The sequence below is a fragment of the Ranitomeya variabilis genome, chromosome 2 (genome assembly GCF_051348905.1).
Source record: "Ranitomeya variabilis isolate aRanVar5 chromosome 2, aRanVar5.hap1, whole genome shotgun sequence".
Lineage (NCBI taxonomy): Eukaryota > Metazoa > Chordata > Amphibia > Anura > Dendrobatidae > Ranitomeya > Ranitomeya variabilis.
Genome location: NC_135233.1, coordinates 671,056,746 through 671,082,152, shown reverse-complemented (window position 1 = coordinate 671,082,152; position 25,407 = coordinate 671,056,746). Strand labels below are relative to the sequence as shown.

The 25,407-nt window shown below is 42.5% G+C and overlaps 1 protein-coding gene and 1 long non-coding RNA gene across 8 annotated transcripts in view; both read right to left on the bottom strand.

Annotated features, from left to right (window-relative positions):
- Positions 1-25,407, bottom strand: part of LOC143807584 (uncharacterized) — a 1,151,218-nt gene that overhangs the window by 959,269 nt on the left and 166,542 nt on the right. The gene's annotated exons all lie outside the window — the stretch shown is intronic.
- NHSL1 (NHS like 1) overlaps positions 1-25,407 on the bottom strand; it is a 242,124-nt gene that overhangs the window by 81,573 nt on the left and 135,144 nt on the right. Inside the window, exon 1 of one of the 7 annotated variants that reach the window (XM_077289272.1) lies at positions 11,403-11,545. The exons of 5 other annotated variants lie outside the window; for them this stretch is intronic. Coding sequence is in view for 1 of the 2 variants with exons in the window: in XM_077289271.1 (XP_077145386.1) it covers positions 3,958-3,973 (16 nt within the window). In the remaining variant the exon portion in view is untranslated. Of the gene's footprint in view, positions 1-3,957; positions 4,037-11,402; positions 11,546-25,407 lie in introns of those variants that run through there. One more of the 7 variants, XM_077289271.1, reaches the window with a different exon arrangement.

Here is a 25,407-nt window from a genome sequence, read left to right as displayed (position 1 = left end):
GAGCATCATTTCCTTGTCTTGAGGCGTTTCCACTGAAGTTTGTAATTTGATTTTCCACTTTGATTTTCAGTATCATTCCAAATCCAGACCTCCATGGGATATTAATTTTGATTTACATTGATCATTTTTATATTTTATTGTTCTCAACGCATTACACTATGTAATGAATAAAGATTTGCAACTGGAATATTTCATTCAGTGATATCTAGGATGCGGTATTTTAGTGTTCCCTTTATTTTTTTGAGCAGTGTATGTTACACCTGTCAGCATAAGACTGACAGGTATTCTAATAAGCCTGGCCTCTGGCATAGGAAGCCAGTACCATCCCATGGGTGGCTGATTGGTGTACATAGGGAACAGACTGCTCCTGTCAACTGCTGCCTAAAAGGAGGCAAAGTTCTCTCCGATCCAATTTCTTAGAACAGAGTGGCAGCTATGTTAGCACCATCACTGTGATGTACTATTATGTCCTGTGGCATAAAGAGGTCAAACGTATATTAAAGTCCAACTATCAGTTCTAATTGATTTCTTAATGTATGGTTTTAGTGGTCAAACATCTGATACAGTCCTCCAAATCTCCAAAAAAGCAAAGCATAATAAATAAATAAAATAATGACCCAAGTGTATCACACTTCCAATGGTTGATGATAGCATTTAAATGCCCCAAACACTCATAGTGTATAACTGCCTACCTAGCCCCAAAGTTGCAGTTATGCATCTTGGTAACTTTTTCTATGACAATGGTATCATTGTCAAGGATAACTGTATGTTGCTACTACATCACAGCATAATGCAAGTGAACGGCACCGAATTGTGATGGCCAAAGTACTGACACAAACAAGTAGTAAAACATCGGAACCAAATGGATTTTTGGCTACTTGCTTGTTGTGGTTTTCCTTCTTTGAAGGTCCAACTGCAACCCGTTTCACTTGAACTATGCTGTGGTATAGCACTGGCATAGTGTTGTGGCCAAAGTCACCATGTAGCCCCAGCATAGGTTGGTGGAACTACATATCATACCAGCACAGACCCAAATGTAGCATGTGCTGTGTATGCACTTTTCTGATGCGAACTTGTAAACCCCTCATACAGCCAATAGGAAATTGTACGAAGGGGCTTTACTCAACATTCTTAACTCTTGTTTTTATAGTTTCAGACACTAGTCGGTAAGATTAGCAATAAACTACATGACAGAATCCTGGAGTATCTTTTTTTTTTGCAAGATAAATGAATGACACATCCCCTATCTCTTAGATAGCTCACAGCTCTGATTCATACCACCTTTGAACCCTACAAATGAATCAACCAAATGAAAAATAAAAAAGAGGTGGGTTATTAGCAGTAACAATGATTACTTGGCCATAAAAGTCTGAAATGTATCTGTAAATCAGTGACTACACCTAAAACCTGTCTAGTCTGCTTAGGCCAGCACTGTGAGAAAGATAAGCTATGTAATAGTAAGGTGGGGGCGTAAAGGGTTTTTAGGGTTCATTCCCTGCAAGGAAAGTGGTGTAACTTCCTATTGTGTTTTACATTAGATTTCTATAGTAAATTGCCAATATGGAGGGCAACAAGTCCATGTTTTTTGTTTTTCACTGCGGTAAGTAAGGCCCATTGGGAAAGACTTGCGTGAGCTAGTGCGAAAGAGAAGTCAAGCAGTAATCCGTATCATCCACTTAGGATGCTGGTTTTACTTATCAGCCTTTGAAAATTAAGAACTGGAATCTGGTTTGCTATAGAAAACTACTTCATTTTTTTCCAGCAATCATTTTCATAAAGTCCACAATTCTATTGTACCTATTTCAGATTCATGGTACATCAATCTATGTGCCCTATTCACACAATGATTGGGTAAACTTTTTTCTATACAATTATTTCACAGTTACAAATCAGATAAGATGCGAAAGCAAGCTCCTTGTAGGAAATCATGAGCTCTACGAGGTATAGGAATCTAAGTAGTCCTGAAGACATCTAACTTACAAAACTCCTTGGCTTCCAAGCTGCCAACATCTGGATTTATTTGTTCTCAGCTGTTTTGTATGACATGTAACCAATCATATTCCACATTCCTTTCTCTAATACTTCATTTAACCCCAAACTTATAAAAATTACCTTGATATCAGAATGCAGTTCAATATTAAAGCTATTTTGGGGTCAGATGATGTTTCTAGGAGTCTGATGGCCTACTCAGTATGAAGGGTTCTACACTGGACTTTGCGAACTCCAGTAGTGCCATTGAGCGGAGTAGGGGTGGTGGAGGACATGAGTAGCCACTGCTCCATTTTACAGGCATTTTAGGGCCCTATTTTGGGATAAGTGGGATTCCCAGTGGTCGGACTTCCACTGACCCTGCTAATAGGTGATAACTTGCTCAGGCGGGAGTAACCCTTTAAACATGACACGTGAAATGTCTCATTCATGACACATATCATGAGTCTATTTCTCTAAACTGGAGAGTGTTACGTCTTTTATCTTGTAGCTGTGACTTCTAAGAATAAATATGAATAGACGCTTGTTCTCTCAACTACTACACTTGTCCTTTGGGAATCAAAGCTTTTTGCAGAAGAGTTACTTGAGATGTAACTTGTAAGCCCTACCTATAAATGTTTCTAACCTTACAGACAACCGGCTACGTTTTCCTCATGGATCCCATAATTAGTACTTGGCTTAGAGGCTGTATGGAAGACCATTAACTCATACAAAGTCTACAAACAGCTTTACTCCATGGACGGCTGAATGTTCACCCTCTTCCCTCCTAGGAGGAAGGAACAGTAAGCCACGCAGATGGTAAATATTTAGATCATATGTGAGAAAGCTTCAGCCCTCAAGACAAATGCAACAACAGCATTTATTTTTCTTTCTGAAACGCTTCACAGATGACTTTTCGTCCATAAGTTTTAACTGTTCATCTGCTACCGATATCTCACTTCTGTTGTCCCTTTTCAGTCAACATATCGTATATCATGGCTGGATAAGAATGCAGAAAAATGGGAACAACTGGAGGCTATAAATGGAATTATGTGACTTGTGAGTTTGCCCTGTAAGTAACCTAAAAGGTCATAAAACCCAGTACATGCCATCTTCTTAAGTGCGAGAAAGAGATTTTAGAGTTTATGGTGTCACCAGCTACCAGCAAGTCCTCTCTACCAGCACATACTACAACTTCACTCTTAAGATTGTATATTATGGACTACCAACACATGATCGGTTACTGCAGAATCAAATTGATTTGTTTTACAAACGTGCCAGTGACATGTCAGAATGTAACAGCCCGGCGTGATGTAGAACCACGGGAATGTGGTGTGTTTTCCCATGCCCCACGTCCTTCTGATGTGGGAGCCTCCCAGGTCCCAGAAGCTGACATGAACCACTATCTGACATGTCGTAATAACAAATCAGAAGGTAACTATTCTAAATAATAACTATACTAGTAAGTAGTAACAAACGTGCACATTGTCCAGGTCCGATCTAAAATACACTAGAAGAATACATAGAGGGTAAGGTACCAACATTCCCCAAATCATGTGAAGAAGAAAACGAGAACAAAAGAACCATTCAAGGTTTTTTATAAATCTTCGAAGGACAATATGCAGGGTGTTGGGCACTACCCAGTAAATTACTACTGGCATTCAACAAACATCAAGCCTAGATAACTATGGTCACCATCCCAAACAACTATAACCCTTAATCTCTAGAAGTGCAACAATGGCAGAGAACTGTTAGCTCTTCTGTTCAACAATGGAGCAAAGCCAGGACATAACAACTGAGGGTAGACGGATATCCCGAAATAATAGGAAATTTTAGAGCAGCTAATCCAGACACGAACAATGAGAACAATGGAAACTCCTACTGTAGCCAGGCTGACTGAAAAGTTTGACTGGTTCAAAGCAAAAATAATTCAAGAAAAAAAAAAGGCAAAACGTTCGCTCTTCAATAATAATAATAAAAGCAGCTCACCTTTCAGACAAAACATTGTGCGTCCATTCCATGTAATGCTAGGGAAGCGAGGAGCTCTCCAAGAGCAGAGCTGCTGTGCTACATACAGCTGTTTCCAAGCTGCCTCATTCAGCGTGCACACGCTACACACAAAACCGTGGCACCACTCCAGCTCGTGCTGAGAAGGGAAGCGGCCATCCAATCCTATGCTATCTGAGCCAGCCGCTTGGCCTGTAACCCTCAGCTTTCCTCTCCAGCTGACTCTTCCCCATTCCAAAAATATTAGTCAAGTAGTGAGAAACAGAAGACAGTGGAAATAGTTTCGGTCCTGTGTGACCAGTGATAGCACCAGTCCCTGCTCAATTGTTCACTCTTATCTGTCAGCATTTTTCCTGTTGTGTGCACAGGGTTTAGGGATGTCAAATGGGCAGAGGCAGGAATGGTAAATCGCCCTTAATCCAACTCAACTGTTTGTTGTGAAACACTAACACAGCTCTTTGTGGCTCACGCTTTTTTGTTTTCTTGTTCTGGAATGCCTGATCCCCCCCCCCCCAGCACATTTATACACATGCTTTTGGGAGAGATTTCCATATGTAATAGCGTGAAATTGCCTGTTGATGAGGACAGCATCATATACCCTGTTATGGTCCACTTACACGGACTGGCCGGTGGCACGATAAGACCGCCAATTGGTAAACTTCAACTGATTGACGGTCGTTTAATAGAAAAGCGATGCGTACAGCATACAATGCCATAGTTCTCAGCAGGGCGAGTCCCGTTTAACCAGGATGATGCACCGCCAAGAAAGATGAGCAAAAAATTATTTCTTCCAAACCAGGATGTTTACATCTCAGGATAATCCTGATTGCGTACAACTTGTCATGGTGGGATGGCTTTTATATTCAATCAAAATAGTGTTTACTAAGTACCCTGTGTTCTTTACATGTACTAATACTATTTACTTACTTCCTATAGGGTATTTGCTCATTTTGTTTTTATCCTAGGATATCTTTGTTAAAGGCCAGTGTGAATGTGTACCTACACATTGTACTTCTACCAACATATGTTCCAGCTCTTTTCTTTGGTTTTCCTTTAGTTTTTTTGTACTTTTTACATACAGGGGTGTGGCTCCTCCATTTTAGGCTGTGCTTTTAGGCTAGTCTTACATTTGCAGATGAGGGCTTAGCAGAGGACCGCGTAGTTCCTCTGTTAAGCCCCGTCCACTGCCGCACCTCTTCCTTCAGCTCCGCCTACGTCGGCATGTGTCCTGCATACCCTATCTTTAACATTGGGTTCACGCTGCACAGACCACAACAAAATGCAACATGTTGCGTTCGATGCAGGTCGGCATAGCGTGAAAATGACGCATGTGGAGGCATCCGCATACATCCTCATGGCCTGCGTACCCAATGTTAAAGATAGGGTATGCAGGACACATGCCAAAGTAGGCGGAGCTGAAGGAAGAGGCGCGGCAGTGGGTGGGGCTTAACGGAGAAACTACGCAGTCTTCCGTAAAGCCCTCGTCCGCAAATGTAAAACTAGCCTTAGTCTATAAAGCAGGTAGTTAAACAGTCAGACCTGGGTCCTGGTCTGCTGCAGTCTATTGAGGCCTGCTTGCACATAGAGGTGAAATACTGGGGACTGAACAATCTTAATTGGGGTACACCTTGTCGTGGTGGGATGGATTTTAGGACTTTTTTTGTCAAAAAAGCATCAACTGAGTACCCTATGTAATTTACATGCACCATTATTATTTAGTTACTGCAGGGTATTAGATCATTGTTTTCATCCTATGTTATGTTTGTTAATGGCCACAGTGTGAATATGCATCTACACAGTGCACTTATATCAACATGTGTTCCTCCCACATCCCAAAGACATACTGATAGGGAGTTTAGATTGTGAGCCCCATCGGGGACAGCGATGATAATGTGTGCAAACTGTAAAGCGCTGCGGAATATGTTGGCGCTATATAAAAATAAAGATTATTATTATTATGTTCCAGCTCATTTCTTTGGTTTATCTCAGGATAAAAGGAGCGTTTTTAAGAACACTCATTCCATTTTATCGTGCAGTTTAAATGCAGTTTTAGACTATGGGATGTGGGTCAACTGCGCTAACTTATAGAATACTACATATAGATACGATTGTAGCAAATGTGTAATGTGACTATAAGACAAAGGAATGGAAAGTTTTTATTTTAAAGGGAATCTGTCACCTACTTTTTCGAATATAAGCTGCGGCCACCACCATCAGGGGCTTATCTACATCATTCTGTAACGCTGTAGATAACCCCCCGATGTAACCTGAAAGATAAAAACAAGTTAGATTATACTCACATGGGGGGCAGTCCGGTCTGATGAGCATTGTGGTCCGGGTCCGGCACCTCCTATCTTCATGTAATGACGTTCTCTTCCTTGCTTCCTATCGCGGCTCCGGCGCAGGCGTACTTTATCTGTCCTGTTGAGGGCAGAGCAAAGTACTGCAGTGCGTAGGCGCCGGGAAAGGTCAGAGAGACCCAGCGCCTGAGCACTGCAGTACTTTGCTCTGCCCTCAACAGGGCAAATCAGGAGTCATCGCATGGAGGCGAAGGAGTCATCGCATGAAGATGGGAGGCGCTGAACCCAGACCACGACACCCATCGGACCGGACTGAACCAGGACCGCCCCTGAGGGAGTATAATCTAACCTCTTTTTCTCCTCTTTCAGGTTACATCGGGGGCTTATCAACAGCACTACAGAATTCTGTAGATAAGCCCCTAAAGGCGGTGGCCGCAGCTTACTGTATATATGAAAAAGTAGGTGACAGATTCCCTTTAAGTGACTTTTCACCTTGGCTAGGACACCTGTCACTTTGAAGTAACTCCCTACTTTTTATCTACTTCATATCCAGAACCATTTTATGGCTTTATTCACTTGTCTCCAGGGGGTAAATATCTTTGTAATAGTTTTTAAAAATGGTTTTATTTGTAATAGATTTTTTACCAAAGAAAAAAAAGGAAGAGGTAAAAACGTCCTTATGAACTGGGAGGTGTACAGTATAGCTCCATAGACCTCTATGGGTGCCATAATACAGCTCCAACCAAACTCATTGGAGCTTGCATAGATCCACACCTCCATCTCCATAGATGTTACATCCACAGGCAGGATATGAGTTTACAGCAGACTGGATAACAAAGCTACTTACCTTCTTTACATTTCACTATTATAAAAAGCTTTCCAACGAGGCCACATTAAAATGCAAGTTTCCTTCCTGACTTCCATCTAGGAGACATAGGCCCAGCCATTTTCCTATGTATCTATCTGACAACCTACATTTTGCATTTTTACCAAAAATATGAGCGCTGTAAATATGCCCAGAATGTAAGGACACAAGATTCCTGGCTTATCGAACAACGTAAACTGCTTACACAAGCTAAAGAAATGCAATGCATGTTAAAAGATGAAAACCATGATGGAAAACAAGCACAAACAGTTCTTGAACATTATTATGCTATTAATGCAGCCAATAAACCTTCATTAATTGGTAGGTAAAGTATTGGATATCGTAACGTAAAGAATTACAAGAAACGTGAGAGCTTTGTTAGGCTGGTTGGCCACACATTGTAGGCAAGTAATAATTGTTAACACTTCTTTCTTCAATTGAGGGAGGAAGAAATATGATCCCTAATAAATAACGTGGGTGATCTATTCCACCACCCTTAGCACCTGCTGGCCACTTGCCCAGTAACATGAGACTTCTCCACATTTACTAGGAAGGAAACCTTGCAATGAACGTCCGTTATTTTTGCCCATTGTGACTGATTAATAGCCCATACTTATTGTGAAGATCCTGAGACCTTGGCTTCCTACTACATAATTTAGTAAGCAATGAAAATAAAACTGTATTCGTAAGTATGACATAGTGTACGGTACGGTATGCTGTCAAACACCTCGTTAAGGGGAAGGAGTGCTGTCATCTAAAATTATCTAAACTCATAAACTTTGTGTCTAATTTATTTTGCAAGAACTCGCAGTTGCCTGTCATGTGTCTGGGTTTGAAACCTTGAGCTTGTGCTTTGTGGTCACCGAGCCACAGCATATGTACCTTTTGTCCGGGTGGTTAGTTTCTGTTATCTTTGCTTCAGTCTTTCTAGGGTTACAGGTGTTTTCATTTACTCATTTGTCTGCCCTAACACCTTACGAGTGGGGCTTTATATACATTCCCCTTGCTGGTATTTCCTACTGGTGATAGTCTCATTTGGATATCCAATCATACTGCTGTAGCTTAAGCCAGTCAGTGAAAGACCAGCTAGGTTTTATTTCTCTGCTGTTTATGTTCTTTACCTTGAAGCTATCTTCTGCTTCTTTTTAGGAAGTAGGGGATATATTCTCTAACAGTGCTTACTTAATCCTTTATTTTGTATTTTGTGGTTTGTTTTACTCACTCTGGGATCTCTTTCTATTTCAGCACACTGTCCCTTCTGTAGGTAATTTGCACTCTGCTCTGCCCTCCGGCTCTTTAGGAGGAACGTGAAGCGCCCGATGACCTTTCAGGCAGCATAGGTCAGAAATGCCATCATCTACTCTGTAGTTAGAGCTAGGTCAGGATCTCTAGTCTGTACAGGAACCAACAGGATCAGTTGCAGTTTTTAGTGTGTTATCTATTTTCCCGAGTGAGTAGCTACACTATCAAAACATAGCCAAAAAAGCACAAAAACATATTTTAAGCATTTTGGCTACTAGGACCCAGGAAATAATGATCAAAGCTCCCTCTCTGAAGTGACTGACAGACAACTTTTATATGTGCAGCCTGTCAATCAGCTCCTTAAGAGAGAGGAGTGCTCTCATCTTAAATGCACAGAAGTGATAAACTATGTCTGATTTCTTCTGTAAGTGCTCCCAGTAGCCAAAGTGGCACAAAAACATTTTCCAGCTAGGGCATGGCATAGATCGTCTATACTTATTACACACAAGTATGCTCAATAAACTAGCCATATGTTATATCCAAAGTCAATGAAGAAACACAATTATTTTTATCTATATCTGCTGTAAATGTGAGCCAAGCACTGAGAGTGAAATCATAGAAGACAGTGAAATCTAATAGAATCAATTCATATGAAGAAAAGCAGTTACACAGAATAACAATACAAGAAGACAAAATGATGGAAAAACACAGCAAAGAATGTATAAAAACAACACAAAACAAATCTGAAAACCAATAAAACATTCCAAAAGGATGAATGTGGGCACTGAAGTAAAGTGCATCCAGAGGCGAAGACTAAAGACATTTCCTGCTGCTCCTAGTTCATGCTTCGCCTGCTATATAGCCAAAGGGAGCAAAGACAGTTCTATAGGAATCTGCCAGACAGAGGAAACCCACAAACCGTCCCAAAAAATGAGAATTCCAAAGGGCTAAGATGAAATTATACAAATTCACTCCTCTCACACCAATACTTAGACACCTTTTACTACCAGGCTGGCTATGGCCCATACTGTACCACCTGTTCCTCCAATTTCACATATAGCTACATGCCATGATATACAGATATTAACCTCTAGATGCATTGTTTCTAGGTGAGAAGACAATGCCACTTTACGTTGGCACGTAGACACCTTACGGTCTATGACACATCTCGTGTGCAAGCCTAAAACTATAAAAATACTGTTTATTATTGATCAAAATGATTGAAGTACTGTATATAAATCATTATCAGCAACTGACGACCAGTCAATAATCACAATAACCTTAGTATTATAATCAGACTTGTATTTGGAAATAGTGTGACGTATCCAATTACTTAATACGCTAATATTTTCTTTTTTTTCTGCTATGTGTAGCGCTTACATGACTATCCCGTGGGATTGTCTCCAATTGCCATCACATTAAGAAACCGGTTAGATGAGAATTTAAACAATCCTAGCAGACTCCAGAAATGAAACCTAGTCATTAACAGACAGGGAAAGGAAAGACAACACAACACACTATACAGCTACAATATAATGTATGCTGAATCTTGAAGGGTACTTTAATATTTATGACATATGCTCAGCAAAAGTCATTAATATGAGACTGGTGGGGTTGGGACAGCCAGACCACGCAGATCAGGTGTTTCCAGTGTCGGAACTGCACAGCGCCATCAACTGCATTGTGGCTGCAGCCAGGTATTGCACATCTGAGCCTATTTGGTTGACTAGTAGTAGATCTGAAATACCCCGCTGTGGCCACGATGCAGGTGACAAAGTTGTGCAGTGCCCCTCCACAACTGATCATATCCAGCTGCTGCCGGCATCGGGAACAGCTGATAGGTGGGGGTGCCAGGTGTCGCACCCCCATGAACCTATTCTAAGGCTATCTCATCAATATTAAAGTACCAGAGAACCCCTTTAAGGAAAGCTTTACACAGCTAGATGCCTCACCCAAAGACAGCGAAACACCAAGCCATCCTCAGGGTTTTTTCCTATTCTTCTTGTCACTCAAATATCAGGTCATTTCAAAAAAATGTGCTTACACTTACACAGTAAACATTTCATCAGAAGTATGTACTATTAAGGGACTGTGTAATGGGGACAGATTATTTAAAATTAGGGGCCTTAAAAACAATAATACAGAAGGGTGCTGTCGATCCAAATTAAACTCCTCCCCATTGGGGCTCCGTTATCCATCAGTGATTTCTCTCATATGCCCAGAAACAGTCCGCGTTTTATCAATATTTGTTTTATCAGAGTTTCTAGTGATTTTGATCTGAATATCATTAGATTTTGATCGTGTGTCGATTTTTACCATCAGAGTTTGGTTAGAGTTTCATCAGTTTTTCTCGGATGAAAAAAACCTGATTAAGGTTTCTCAAGATTCTCCTATCAAACAGTTACGGTAGTGAAGACGGACAGCACAAGGATGGCATCTGAGCACTGTCCGGATTATTTCACAGACTCATAGACTGATACGACACTGGGATCTATATCGACAAGTCTCCGTGATTTTGTGTTGAACCATAGATGACTACCCTATTCAAGTAATTCAGCCTGGCTGAAGGCACCACCAGAAGGAACCACCAGAAGGAACCACCAACAGGCTCCATGACTCCTTCAGAAGAAAATCACCACAATACGAAATAAAATTTAGAAGATGGGCCAATATATCGTAAATTACAGGGCTACTTAAGGGGCTAGAATCTAAATTGCTATCCTTACCTAACCACATAAAATAATATTACCAAAGTTTCAAATCGATTATAAATCTTTTCACTATCATGTGAATTCTTTGGAAAATGATTGTTTGCAGGGAAAATCCAACTGAAATGATTTTCCAAGGATAAATGATCCCCACTATGTACACTAAAACCTGTTTATAATATAGAAATGGAGATGACATTTACTGATACTGAAGTCTACATTCATCTACGGCATTTAAGGGGACGTTGAATGGATCTATACCAGTGTATGCAAAAAATTACAGTACTAAAAAGTCATGAATCCCATTCTTACCTGGCCCAGTAAAGCGTTATCCAGGAAGCTCCTGTAGACATACAGTAGATCTAAGAAGCACACTTTGAGTATTTGCTCTCCCAATATTGTACAGGAACTGAGCGTGGTATTAAATGGGGGAAACATTCACCAATTATGTGCAAAGAATCCTGCTCACCCTGTTGACCAGGTAAGACAAATACCGGCTATGCATATCTCCTCCTCTCCTTTCCTAACTAAACTGTGATGAGACCACACACCCAACCAAACAAGTCCAAGAGATAGTATGCTGACAACCACCAGTAATAGGAGACTCCTTCTAGTCTACACTGGACTAGTACGAGATTAGTCTGGACGTACATGTTTCAGTCCAATCACATATCATTGGATCCTACGGTGATAGCCAAGTGTGTATATGCGATGTGATCAATATTTCTCTCACTAAGTAGCATTAATATTAATATTATACGACCAGTATCAGAGTAGAAAATAACATTATGTGAAATAGCTGGGACTCATTATCCAGTGGGAACATGTGATCATCTGTCAATTAATCATTCAATATCAATGAGTTTTAAGACAGATAAATTTCCCATAATGATCACCAACTGATGATATTGCATGTTGACTAGTACTCATTTACTTGCATTAGACTGGTTTTAGATATCCAATCACAGCATGTTGTGAGTGTTTTCTCATGCCGAATTGTCATGAGAATATAATTGGAGATCTGCACTCCCCCCATAGTATAACATTGGGCCAAGTGCTCTCCGATAAAAGATGCAAGTAATGACAAACAAGTGCCATGCTGGGCATGTTCAGGATGGGCAATGATTGGGGTTAATTGCTCAGGAAATTATAGCCCTGGTCATCTCAAGACAACATCCCAAGACAATGATGAACTAGACTGACTGAATATGCTCCCTATGCACACTGTTTGCCTTGGCTTGAATATCTATACATGGTCATGTTCCTGTGAAGATCGTGATGCCACTCACATTTCTGGAAAAGGGCTGGTGGTACGTCTAATAGTCACCAACACTTTGAGATCCAAGTTTGAAGCAGAGAGATGAAATATGGAAGGGAGAAAAGAAACTTATACTTACCTCCCAGCTGAGCACTCTAGCCGCCCCGCTACTCATAGTCCGCCATCCGGTCCTCTTCTTTCCACAATTGCACATCACATCTCCGCCCTCTCCACTATAGACCAGAACTTTCAACTGTGTCCAGGCTTTGGAGGTTTATTGCTCATCATAAGGTCTCAATATCAACATTGCAAACTTTCGACACGCAGTGACCTTGGTCGCCTGGACGTCACCGGAAGTTTTGGAGATGTACAAAGGGAAGGGAGAAATAAGAGGACCAGATGGCAAGCAGTGGGAAAGACAGAGGCCATGAGTCTTTTTTTTTAACCAATCCTCACATCTCCAGCTGTCCCATTTCTTACCGTCTGGTCCTCTTCTTTTCATCTTAGGACATGCAGTATCTCCAGCCTCATCTCTGTAGGCCAGGACTTGTAGCCACATCCAAGCTGGAGCTAAGGGTACTGTCACACAGTCACACTTTGATCGCTACGACGGTACGATTCGTGACGTTCCAGCGATATCCATACGATATCGCAGTGTCTGACACGCAGCAGCGATCAGGGATCCTGCTGAGAATCGTACGTCGTAGCAGATCGTATGGAACTTTCTTTCGTCGCTTGATCACCCGCTGACATCGCTGGATCGTTGTGTGTGACAGCGATCCAGCGATGTGTTCGCTTGTAACCAGGGTAAACATCGGGTAACTAAGCGCAGGGCCGCGCTTAGTAACCCGATGTTTACCGTGGTTACCAGCGTAAACGTAAAAAAACCAAACAGTACATACTTACATTCCGGTGTCTGTCCCCCGGCTTCTCAGCTTCTCTGCACTGTGAGCGCCGGCCAGCCAGAAAGCGAGCACAGCGGTGACGTCTGACGTCACCGCTGTGCTTTCCGGCCGCTGTGCTTACACAGTGCAGAGAAGCAGAACGCCGGGGGACAGACACCGGAATGTAAGTATGTACTGTTTGTTTTTTTTACGTTTACGCTGGTAACCACGGTAAACATCGGGTTACTAAGCGCGGCCCTGCGCTTAGTAACCCGATGTTTACCCTGGTTACCCGGGGACTTCGGCATCGCTCCAGCGCCGTGATTGCAACGTGTGACCGCAGTCTACGACGCTGGAGCGATAATCATACGATCGCTGCGACGTCACGGATCGTGCCGTCGCAGCGATCAAAATGGCACTGTGTGACGGTACCCTAACTCTGTCATAAGGATGCAACCTTGTAACACACGTTGGGCTTCAGCCTGGATGTCCTGGCCCATAGAGAAAAGGGATGGGGATGAGACAAAAAGACAATCGGAAGGCAGACAGAGAGGTCAGCGCGAGTAAGTAAGCAGGGGACTCCCTGTATGGCATTTTATTTATCGTTTTTAGACTACCATTGTGTGCCCGCTGCGCTATACAGTTACAGTTACATAAGCATACATTATGTGTAGTCCAAACATAAGTCTTTGCATTCTTTACAAAGTATTGCAGAAATGTGCTGTTTACATTATACAGTGTATACGGTATCTGAAAATGTACATAAAGTAGAGAAATAACACAAACACTTTGGGAGTGAGACAATGGACTTTAATCCCGCCAATACTTACCAACAAGGAAATGCAAAGATAACGCAGACGCCTTTTTTTTTATAATTTCTACTGATGCTTTAGAGGTATAGAATATGCTGAGCTCATCCTGAATTGTTTTTGAAGAGTGTGTTCCACAAGGAATATTTAAAGTAATATAATGAATTAGGAATTTGTATAAAGTAGAACAAATAAATAAAAGCTTCATGAAACTATATAAATTATAAATCATTATGTAATTTTAATTCTCCAAGCTTAAAGTTAAGTCTGAAGACCAGATTAGAAAAGTGGGACTGCAAGTAGAAACTCCAGGTAATAAAAGTCTCAGAGCCATCAAATAGATGGTAAGAAATAAGAACGTTCATAGAAAGTAGACTGTGTTTGTGTGTGTGCATGTGTATGTGCGTGAGTGCTTGCATGTGTGTGCATGTATATGTGCGTGAGTGTCCGTGTGTATGTGTGTGTGTGTGTGTGTATGTGTGCGTGTGTATGTGCGTGTGTGTGCGTGTGTATGTGCGTGAGTGTGCGTGTGTATGTGCGTGTATGTGCATGTATGTGTATGTTCGTGTGTATGTGTGCGTGTGTATGTGCGTGAGTGTGAGTATGTGCGTATGTGCGTGTGTATGTGCGTGCGTGTGTATGTGCATGAGTGTGTGTGCATGTGTATTTGTGTGTGCCTGTGTATGTGCGTGAGTGGGTGTGTGTATGTGCGTGCATGTGTATGTTCGTGTGTATGTGCGTGTGTATGTGCGTGAGTGTGTGTATGTGCGTGTGTATGTGCGTGAGTGTGCGTGTGTATGTGCATGCGTGTGTATGTGCATGCGTGTGTATGTGCGTGAGTGTGTGTGCATGTGTATTTGTGTGTGCCTGTGTATGTGCGTGAGTGTGTGTGTGTGTATGTGCGTGTATGTGCGTGCATGTGTATGTGCGTGAGTGTGTGTATGTGCGTGTGTATGTGAGTGAGTGTGCATGTGTATGTGCGTGCGTGTGTATGTGCGTGTGTGTGCATGTGTATTTGTGTGTGCCTGTGTATGTGCGTGAGTGTGTGTGTGTATGTGCGTGTGTATGTGCGTGAGTGTGCGTGTGTATGTGCGTGCGTGTGTATGTGCGTGTGTGTGTGTGCCTGTGTATGTGCGTGAGTGTGTGTGTGTGTGCGTGTGTATGTGTGTGTATGTGCGTGAGTTCGTGCGTGTGTTGTGTCTGGTATATACAGTAGCTGTCAAACCAGTGGAGTGAGTGCCTAAGACAGAGGAAGGACAGCATTCAAGAATCCCCTCCAACACTCAATTATTTATCTGCTCGTTTTGTTCACCAGGAGATAAGCTGCAGCTGGCAGACTGGTAGTGGCTCTCTCATAGAAAAGAAAGGCGTGCTTGACCGTATACACACTGTGATTTAATTCACAAGGAATGGTAGGATCGTTTCTGGTGATCAGTAAAGGTACCTTCACACGAAACGACTTTGTAACGATATCGCTAGCGATCCGTGACGTTGCAGCGTCCTGGATAGCGATATCGTTTAGTTTGACACGCAGCAGCGATCAGGATCCTGCTGTGATATCGCTGGTCGCTGAATAAAGTTCAGAACTTTATTTGGTCGTCCGATCGCCGTGTATCGTTGTGTTTGACAGCAAAAGCAACGATACCAGCGATATTTTACAATGGTAACCAGGGTAAACATCGGGTTACTAAGCGCAGGGCCGCGCTTAGTAACCCAATGTTTACCCTGGTTACCAGTGTAAAATGTAAAAAAAACAAACAGTACATACTTACATTCGCATCCCCCGCCGTCTGCTTCCCACACTGACTGAGCGCCGTAAAGTGAAAGTGAAAGTACAGCACAGCGGTGACGTCACCGCTCTGCTGTTAGGGCCGGAGCTCAGTCAGTGCAGGAAGCGGACGCCGGGGGATGCGAATGTAAGTATGTAGTGTTTGTTTTTTTTACATTTTACGCTGGTAACCAGGGTAAACATCGGGTTACTAAGCGCGGCCCTGCGCTTAGCAACCCGATGTTTACCCTGGTTACCCGGGGACCTCGGCATCGTTGGTCGCTGGAGAGCGGTCTGTGTGACAGCTCTCCAGCGATCAAACAGCGACGCTGCAGCGATCGGCATCGTTGTCGCTATCGCTGAAGCGTCGTTTCGTGTGAAGGTACCTTAAGGCTATGTGCACACGTTCAGGTTTTTTCGCGGTTATTTTGCGTTTTTCGCGCTAAAAACGCTATAAAAACTAATTAAAAACGCATACATTATGCATTCTATCATTTAGAATGCATTCTGCATGTTTTGTGCACATGGATGCGTTTTTTTCCGCGAAAAAAGCACATGAGCAAGTTCATTATTTTTGCGGATTTTCTGCGTTTTTCCCGCAATTCTATGCATTTGGGAAAAAACGCATAAAAAACGCACAAAAAACACGTCAAAAACGCGAAAAAAAACGCATGCGGATTTCTGGCAGAAATGTCTGGTTTTTGTCAGGAAAATTTCTGCAAGAAATCCTGACGTGTGCACATACCCTTAGGGTCCCAGTGGCAGAAGACTTCAGCACACATACATTTATCACATTTAAAATGTTTGTGTTCATACAGAATCCACCATTGACAACAGGTAATGGATACAGCTCACCTCCTCCCCCTCACTTCACAGGTCACAAAGCTCGCTGAGAACTCTCTGATAGAAGTTAGTGCGTGTTCTCCAGACTGCAGGCTTCTATGTCCATGGGGCTTAATGTATGTAAGAACCAAAATCATCTACAATAAGTAAATAAATCTGACATAAAAAGATAAAAACTCCCCAAAAAAATAGAAAAAAATAATTGTCCCCCTTCAATTCCATTAGTAAGTGAGACACATGTTGCTCTGAGATACACTTGAAAGCACAAGAACACAGAAGTGAAGCAGAGCTGGGTTCTGGCATAAGCTTCAGTCATTGTTCTAGATAAAAGGTGTTGTTAAGCAGATGAAGTTATTTTTATGAACTGGAGCTGTGCCCAGCGCAAGCAGACCTCTTCAAAGAGCGGCACACAATCAAAATCAATATTAAATGAAAACACGCAGGACAAAGGACAGTCATGGAAGAAACGTGTGGACAGGTGTGTGGTCTTGTCGGGAAACGCTGGATCGCTCGTCAAAGTATCAGTATCAAAAACTGATGTCCGGCATTTCACTATAAATGACAGACTTTGTGATGTTTCAGAACATTGTCAGGATCTTGGACACATCTTAAAGGGAATCTGTCACCAGATTATTGTCATGTAATCTGACAGCAAAATAGAGACATAGACCGTGATTCCACCAATGTGTCACTTACTGGGCTGCTTAGTGTAGTTTTCATAAAATCACTGTTTTATCAGCAGGAAATTATTACTAAAGCACTAGTAAGGCTGCTGCCAGGTGGTCCTCCATATTCATGAGCTCTGTATAACCCCGCCCCCACCACTGATTGGTGGCTTTCTGTGTACACTGTGAATGGGCAGAAAGCTGTCAATCAGTGGTGTGGGCGGGGTTATACAGAGCTCGGCATTCAGAGAACTGCCAGACCTGCTGCAGATAAAACAATGCGTTTATCAAACAGCAAACAGCTCAGTAAGTCACACATAGCTGGAATCAGGGTCTCTGCCCCTACATGATGCTGCTCTCAGATGGCGTAATAATAATCTGGTGACAGATTTCCTTTAAGGCCTATTTTCACAGGCTGATGAGGACAAGAATGATCGTTTCCAATCACTGCTGGTGAAAGCATGTCAGCCGATCAAGCGATAAACAACATTAATTTGTCATTTGATCTTTCATGCGGACATAAGTATTGCTGTTGCAGCACATGCCCTAAAGAAAATAGGGTGAAACTGTATGGGGATGATCATTTGTCAGCACATATTGGCTCTGATAGCTCCATGTAAATACAAACAAATGATTTATTCGCTAAAAAATGGGTTTAATACAAAATCTTACATGAAACAATAAAGTGTAATAATGCAAAAAATAAATACCAGATAAGAGACCCCGGGGAATATGTCCCAACACATACTGTATCTCCACTTTCTGTTCCCATCACTCTTCATCAGCCGGTGTAGAGAGGCCGGGAAACAGGTGTCGAACGGCTTCAATATTGTCGATTGTGCTCAATTGAAGGTCTGATCTCAGTGCAGGTAAATGCAACCTATATGTTTGAGAGTGATGGTGCAATATGTGAGCATTTAGGGCCCCACTTTGTCTAAAACCGGCCCTGGTCACCTGTCAGTGTCCTGCGTCTGATGATAAGGCAACTACTGTAAACTCTGTGTGAGGCAAAACACGCCCGTCGGCCAGGGTGAAAACGGCAACATTACTATTTTTTTTTAATAATTAAAAAATAACATGGCCAAAAATTTAATAAGACAAAAAAGTCATATAATCTCCCGATTTAGATCATTTTCTGATGGTAGCTCCACTTTAAGTTTTTAAGTTGTCCTGGATTCAGCCATTTGGGTTCTCCCGACCAGCCAGCCTTGTGTGGGACAGGAAGCATACGTTTCTCTACTGGATTCCTGGTCTGAATATTAACAGAAAATGTTACATTTAAGCTTTTCCGAGAAAAATGTGGAAATATTAATTGTGATAAGAAGCAGGTGGATCGAGACTTTCCACCATGTCTCTCCCACACAGCACTATAGATTGTGCAAGATATAGATATGCAGGACTTCTTCCCGCCCCAGCACCGCTTAGCACCCCTCCGCCAGGCACTGCTACGTATGATGCCAAGGTATGCTAGGGAACCTACACTAAATCATGGAGCAAGCGCTATCAGCAGAATACTCACACTGACACACCTATCTACCACTGTTAGCCTTCGTGCAATCATTTACAGACATGTCTAGCCTGCCTATTATTTGCATGGAGAATGCCCTGTAATTACTAGAACTCAAGTGGAAAGGTACAAGCGACTAGCGACGGATCATTTTTTAAAAAAACATGCTGCAAATAAGCTCAGGGGAGCAAACAAATGGCCGAGGCCTTCTGCTTTGCATGTCATGTGTATAAGCATCCCCTATGCCTTGTAGGTACTATAAGACATGGACTTTATGTAATCCCTGACCATAGCATAGGCAAAGTGTATCTATGGGACATGGACATAATAGGATATTGGTGTTCCCCTACAATGTTGTGTTAGGCTTTCCCACAAAACTTGGTTATACCTCATTATCTGATCTATGGGGGCATAACCTCAGGGACCCCAATCATTCTATGAGCTGATGACTTACTCAGGATTTTCGGCACAGCATTGTTCTTTCCAGTGCAGAGAACAGAAAAAAGTCACTTTCAGGAGAGAGGTTGAAAAAGGTAACATACTGCTCTACTTTATTTATTTTATTCACTTACTAGCTGAAGAGCCCGGCGTTGCCTGGGCATAGTAAATATCTGTGGTTAGTTATAGCACCTCACTTCTTATTTTCCCATCACGCCTCTTATTTTCCCCCTCACATCTCTCATTTACTCCCTTACACCTCTCATTTTCCTCCTCACTCCTCTCATTCCCCCCTCACTCCTCTCATTCCCCCCTAACACTTGTCATTTTGACCTCACATCTGTCATTTTCCTTTCACTCCACTATTTTCCCTCACTCCTCTCATTTTGCACTCACACCTTTTCATTTTCACCTCACACCCCTCATTTTCACCTCACACCTCTTATTTTCCCCTCAGTATATACATGTTTGTCATCTCCCTTATATATAGTATACACCTGTATGTCATCTCCTGTATATAGTATATACCTGTATGTCATCTCCTCCTGTATATAGTATGTACCTGTATGTCATCTCCTCCTGTATATAGTATGTACCTGTGTGTCATCTGCTCCTGTATATAGTATATACCTGTGTGTCATCTCCTCCTGTATATAGTATGTACCTGTATGTCATCTCCTCCTGTATATAGTATATAACTGTGTGTCATCTCCTCCTGTATATAGTATATACCTGTGTGTAATCTGCTCCTGTATATAGTATATATCTGTGTGTCATCTCCCCTGTATATAGTATATACCTGTGTGTCATCTCCTCCTGTATACAGTATATACCTGTGTGTCATCTCCTCCTGTATATATCTGTGTGTCATCTCCCCTGTATATAGTATGTACCTGTATGTCATCACCTCCTGTATATAGTATGTACCTGTATGTCATCTCCTCCTGTATATAGTATATACCTGTGTGTCATCTCCTCCTGTATATAGTATATACCTGTGTGTCATCTCCCCTGTATACAGTATATATCTGTCTCATCTCCCCTGTATATAGTATGTACCTGTGTGTCATCTCCCCTGTATATAGTATGTACCTATATGTCATCTCCCCTGTATATAGTATATACCTGTGTCATCTCCTCTGTATATAGTATACTAGATGGTGGCCCGATTCTAACGCATCGGGTATTCTAGAATATGCATGTCCACGTAGCATATTGCCCAGCCACGTAGTATATTGCCCAGTCACGTAGTATATTGCCCAGTCACGTAGTATATTGCACAGTCACATAGTATATTGCCCAGCCACGTAGTATATTGCCCAGCCACGTAGTATATTGCACAGCGACGTAGTATATTGCACAGCGACGTAGTATATTGCCCAGCCATTTAGTATATTGCCCAGCCACGCAGTATATTGCACAGCGATGTAGTATATTGCCCAGCCACGTAGTATATTGCCCAGCCACGTAGTATATTGCCCAGCTACGTAGTATATTGCCCAGTCACGTAGTATATTGCCCAGTCACGTAGTATATTGCCCAGTCACGTAGTATATTGCCCAGCGACGTAGTATATTGCCCAGCGACGTAGTATATTGCCCAGCGACGTAGTATATTGCTCAGTGCCGTAGTATATTGCCCAGTGACGTAGTATACAGCACAGAGCCACGTAGTATATTGCACAGCGAAGTAGTATACAGCACACAGTCACGTAGTATATTGGCCAGTCACGTAGTATATTGCCCAGCCACGTTTGTCACAGGTTAAAAAATAAAAAATAAACATATACTCACCTTTCCGAGGGGCCCTTGTAGTCCACGGCAGCTTCCGGTCCCAGGGTTGGTCTGAGCGCAGGGCCTGTGATGACGTCGCGGTCACATGAACGTGTAGCGGTCACATAACCGTGACGTCACGGCAGGTCCTTTCCGCGCAGGCGCGCAGGACTTGTCATGACGGCGCGGTCACATGACCGGACGTCATGGCAGGTCCTTCTGCCATACGATCTTTGCCGATCTTTGTAGTCAGCGGACTACAGAGGGCGAGTATAGCAGGTTTTTTTAAAATTATTTTTAACATTACATTTTGTACTATTGATGCCGCATAGGCAGCGTCAATAGTACAAAGTTGGGGACACACAGGGTTAATAGCAGCTACATGCATGTAGCAACTTTTCGTAGATGAGTTTTGTGTGGCGACATGCGTGTAGCAACTTTTTGTGTGTCGAGTTGCATGTGACAGGTTAGTGTAGCAAGTTGTGTGCAGCAAGTTTTGCGCATGGCGAGCTTTGCGCGTGGCGAGTTTTATGTGTGGTGCGTTTTGAGTATGTGCAAGTTTTGTGTGAGGCAACTTTTGCATGTGTTGCAACTTTTGTGCATGTGGCAATTTTTCCGCGTGTGCAAGTTTTGCGTGTGGCGAGTTTTCCATGAGGTGAGCTTTGCACGTGTGGCGAGTTTTACGTGTGCCTAGTTTTGCATGTGGCGAGTTTTGCGCGTGGCGAGTTTTGAGCGGCGACTTTTGTGTTTCGACTTTTATGTGGCGAGGTTGGTGTATGTGTGGTGAAATGTGTGCTGAGGGTGATATATGTGTTCAAGTACGTGGTAGTGTGTGGCGCATCTTGTGTGTGTGTTCATATCGCTGTGTGTGGTGAGTATCCCATGTCGGGGCCCCACCTTAGCAACAGTACGGTATATACTCTTTGGCGCCATCGCTCTCATTCTTTAAGTCCCCCTTGTTCACATCTGGCAGCTGTCAATTCGCCTCCAACACTTTTCCTTTCACTTTTTCCCCATTATGTAGATAGGGGCAAAATTGTTTGGTGAATTGGAACGCGAAAATTTCGCCTCACAACATAGCCTATGACGCTCTTGGGGTCCAGACGTGTGACTGTGCAAACTTTTGTGGCTGTAGCTGCGACGGTGCAGATGCCAATCCCGGACATACACACATACACACACACACACACATTCAGCTTTATATATTAGACTAGCTGTACTACCCGGCTTCGCCCGGGTTAATGACTGCTGTTAGCAAAATAGAATGTGTTAACAAAAATTTATTCTGCACACAAAAACCACAAAACAAATAGATAGAAATGTAATTATTAAAAGGCAAAAACTAAGCAAATAGAAGCATTTCACAACATATATTAGCTTTGTTATACTGAGAATGTCTTTGTTGCCTATATTAACCAATCAGAGCTCAGGTTAATTAACTGTAGCAAAATAGAAGCTGAGCTGTGATTGGTTGCTATTGGCAGCCTGATAAATCCCCAGCCAACAGGAAGCCCTCCCCCCTGGCAGTATATATTAGCTCACACATACACATAATAGACAGGTCATGTGACTGACAGCTGCCGTATTTCCTATATGGTACATTTGTTGCTCTTGTAGTTTGCTTATTAATCAGATTTTTATTTTTGAAGGACAATACCAGACTTGTGTGTGTTTTAGGGCGAGTTTTATGTGTCAAGTTGTGTGTGTTGAGTTGCGTGTGGCGACATGCATGTAGCGACTTTTGTGAGATGAGTTTTGTGTGGCGACATGCGTGTAGCAACATTTTGTGTGTTGAGTTGCATGTGACAGGTTAGTGTAGCAAGTTGTGTGCAGCAAGATTTGTGCATGGCGAGTTTTGCGCGTGGCGAGTTTTATGTGTGGTGCATTTTGAGTATGTGCAAGTTTTGTGTGAGGCAACTTTTGCATGTGGTGCAACTTTTGTACATGTGGCAATTTTTCTGTGTGTGCAAGTTTTGCATGAGGTGAGTTTTCCATGAGGTGAGTTTTGCACGTGTGGCGAGTTTTGCGTGAGCCTAGTTTTGCATATGGCGAGTTTTGCATGTAGCGAGTTTTGAGTGGTGACTTTTGTGTTTCGACTTTTATGTGGCGAGGTTGGTGTGTGTGTGTGGTGAAATGTGTGCTGAGGGTGGTATATGTGTTCAAGCACGTGGTAGTGTGTGGCGCATTTTGTGTTTGTGTTCATATCCCCGTGTGTGGTGAGTATCCCATGTCGGGGCCCCACCTTAGCAACTGTACGGTATATACTCTTTGTCGCCATCGCTCTCATTCTTTAAGTCCTCATTGTTCACATCTGGCAGCTGTCAATTTTCCTCCAACACTTTTCCCTTCACTTTTTCCCCATTATGTAGATAGGAGCAAAATTGTTTGGTGAATTGGAACGCGCGGGGTTAAAATTTCACCTCACAACATAGCCTATGACGCTCTCGGGGTCCAGACGTGTGACTGTGCAAAATTTTGTGGCTGTAGCTGCGACGGTACAGATGCCAATCCCGGACATACACACATACATACATACACACATTCAGCTTTATATATTAGATATACCTGTATGTAATCTCCTGTATATAGTATATACCTGTGTGTCATCTCACCTATATATAGTATATATCTGTGTGTCATCTCCTGTATATAGTATATACCTGTATGTCATCTCCTCCTATACATAGCATATACCTGTGTCATCTCCTCCTGTATATACTATATACCTGTAGGTAATCTGCTCCTGTATATAGTATATACCTGTGTGTCATCTCCTCCTGTATATAGTATATACCTGTATGTCATCTCCTCCTGTATGTAGTATGTACCTGTATGTCATCTCCTCCTCTATATAGTATATACCTGTGTGTCATCTCTCCTGTATATAGTATATATCTGTGTGTCATCTCCTCCTGTATATAGTATATACCTGTGTGTCATCTCCCCTGTAAATAGTATATACCTGTGTGTCATCTCCTGTATATAGTATATAGCTGTATGCCATCTCCTCCTGTATTAGCCCTCGTTCACACGTTATTTGGTCAGTATTTTTACCTCAGTATTTGTAAGCTAAAATGGCAGCCTGATAAATCCCCAGCCAACAGTAAGCCCACCCCCTGGCAGTATATATTAGCTCACACATACACATAATAGACTGGTCATGTGACTGACAGCTGCCGGATTCCTATATGGTACATTTGTTGCTCTTGTAGTTTGTCTGCTTATTAATCAGATTTTTATTTTTGAAGGATACCAGACTTGTGTGTGTTTTAGGGCGAGTTTCGTGTGTCAAGTTGTGTGTGTTGAGTTGCGTGTGGCGACATGCATGTAGGGACTTTTGTGAGATGAGTTTTGTGTGGCGACATGCGTGTAGCAACTTTTTGTGTGTCGAGTTGCATGTGACAGGTTAGTGTAGCAAGTTGTGTGCAGCAAGTTTTGCGCATGGCGAGTTTTGCGCGTGGCGAGTTTTATGTGTGGTGCCTTTTGAGTATGTGCAAGTTTTGTGTGAGGCAACTTTTGCATGTGTTGCAACTTTTGTGCATGTGTCATGATCTCCATGGCCAGAGAACTAGCATAAGCCTCAATAGGAACAAGCTCTTGGAAGATGTAACTGTACTGACCATGAACTAAACCTACCGCATCATCTAGAAGTAGCCAGGTAGCATGTCCTACTTTTTATCCCTATATGCCCAGCGCCGGCCGGAGAACTAAATAATGCTAGCAGAGGGAAATATAAGACCTGACTCACCTCTAGAGAAATGCCCAGAAAGGAGACAGAGGCCCCCCACATATATTGGCGGTGATATGAGATGAAACAACAAACGCAGCAGGAAAATAGTTTTAGCAAATTTGAGGTCCGCTTTCTAGATAGCAGAAGACAGAAAGCATACTTTCATGGTCAGTAGAAAACCCTAACAAAACACATCCAGAAATTACTTTAGGACTCTGGCATTAACTCATAATACCAGAGTGGCAATTCCTGATCAACAAGAGCTTTCCAGACACAGTAACGAAACTGCAGCTGTGAACTGGAACCAAAATACAAAACAAAACATGGACGAATGTCCAACTTATCTAGTAGATGTCTGGGAGCAGGAACAAGCACAGAGAGGCTTCTGATAACATTGTTGACCGGCAAGCATCTAACAAAGAAGCCAGGTTATATAGCGACACCCAGATCTAATCAGAACAGGTGAACAGGGAAGATGATGTCACAAGTTCAATTCCACCAGTAGCCACCGGGGGAGCCCAGAATCCAAATTCACAACAGTACCCCCCCCTCAAGGAGGGGGCACCGAACCCTCACCAGAACCACCAGGGCGATCAGGATGGGCCCTATGAAAGGCACGAACCAGATCAGAGGCATGAACATC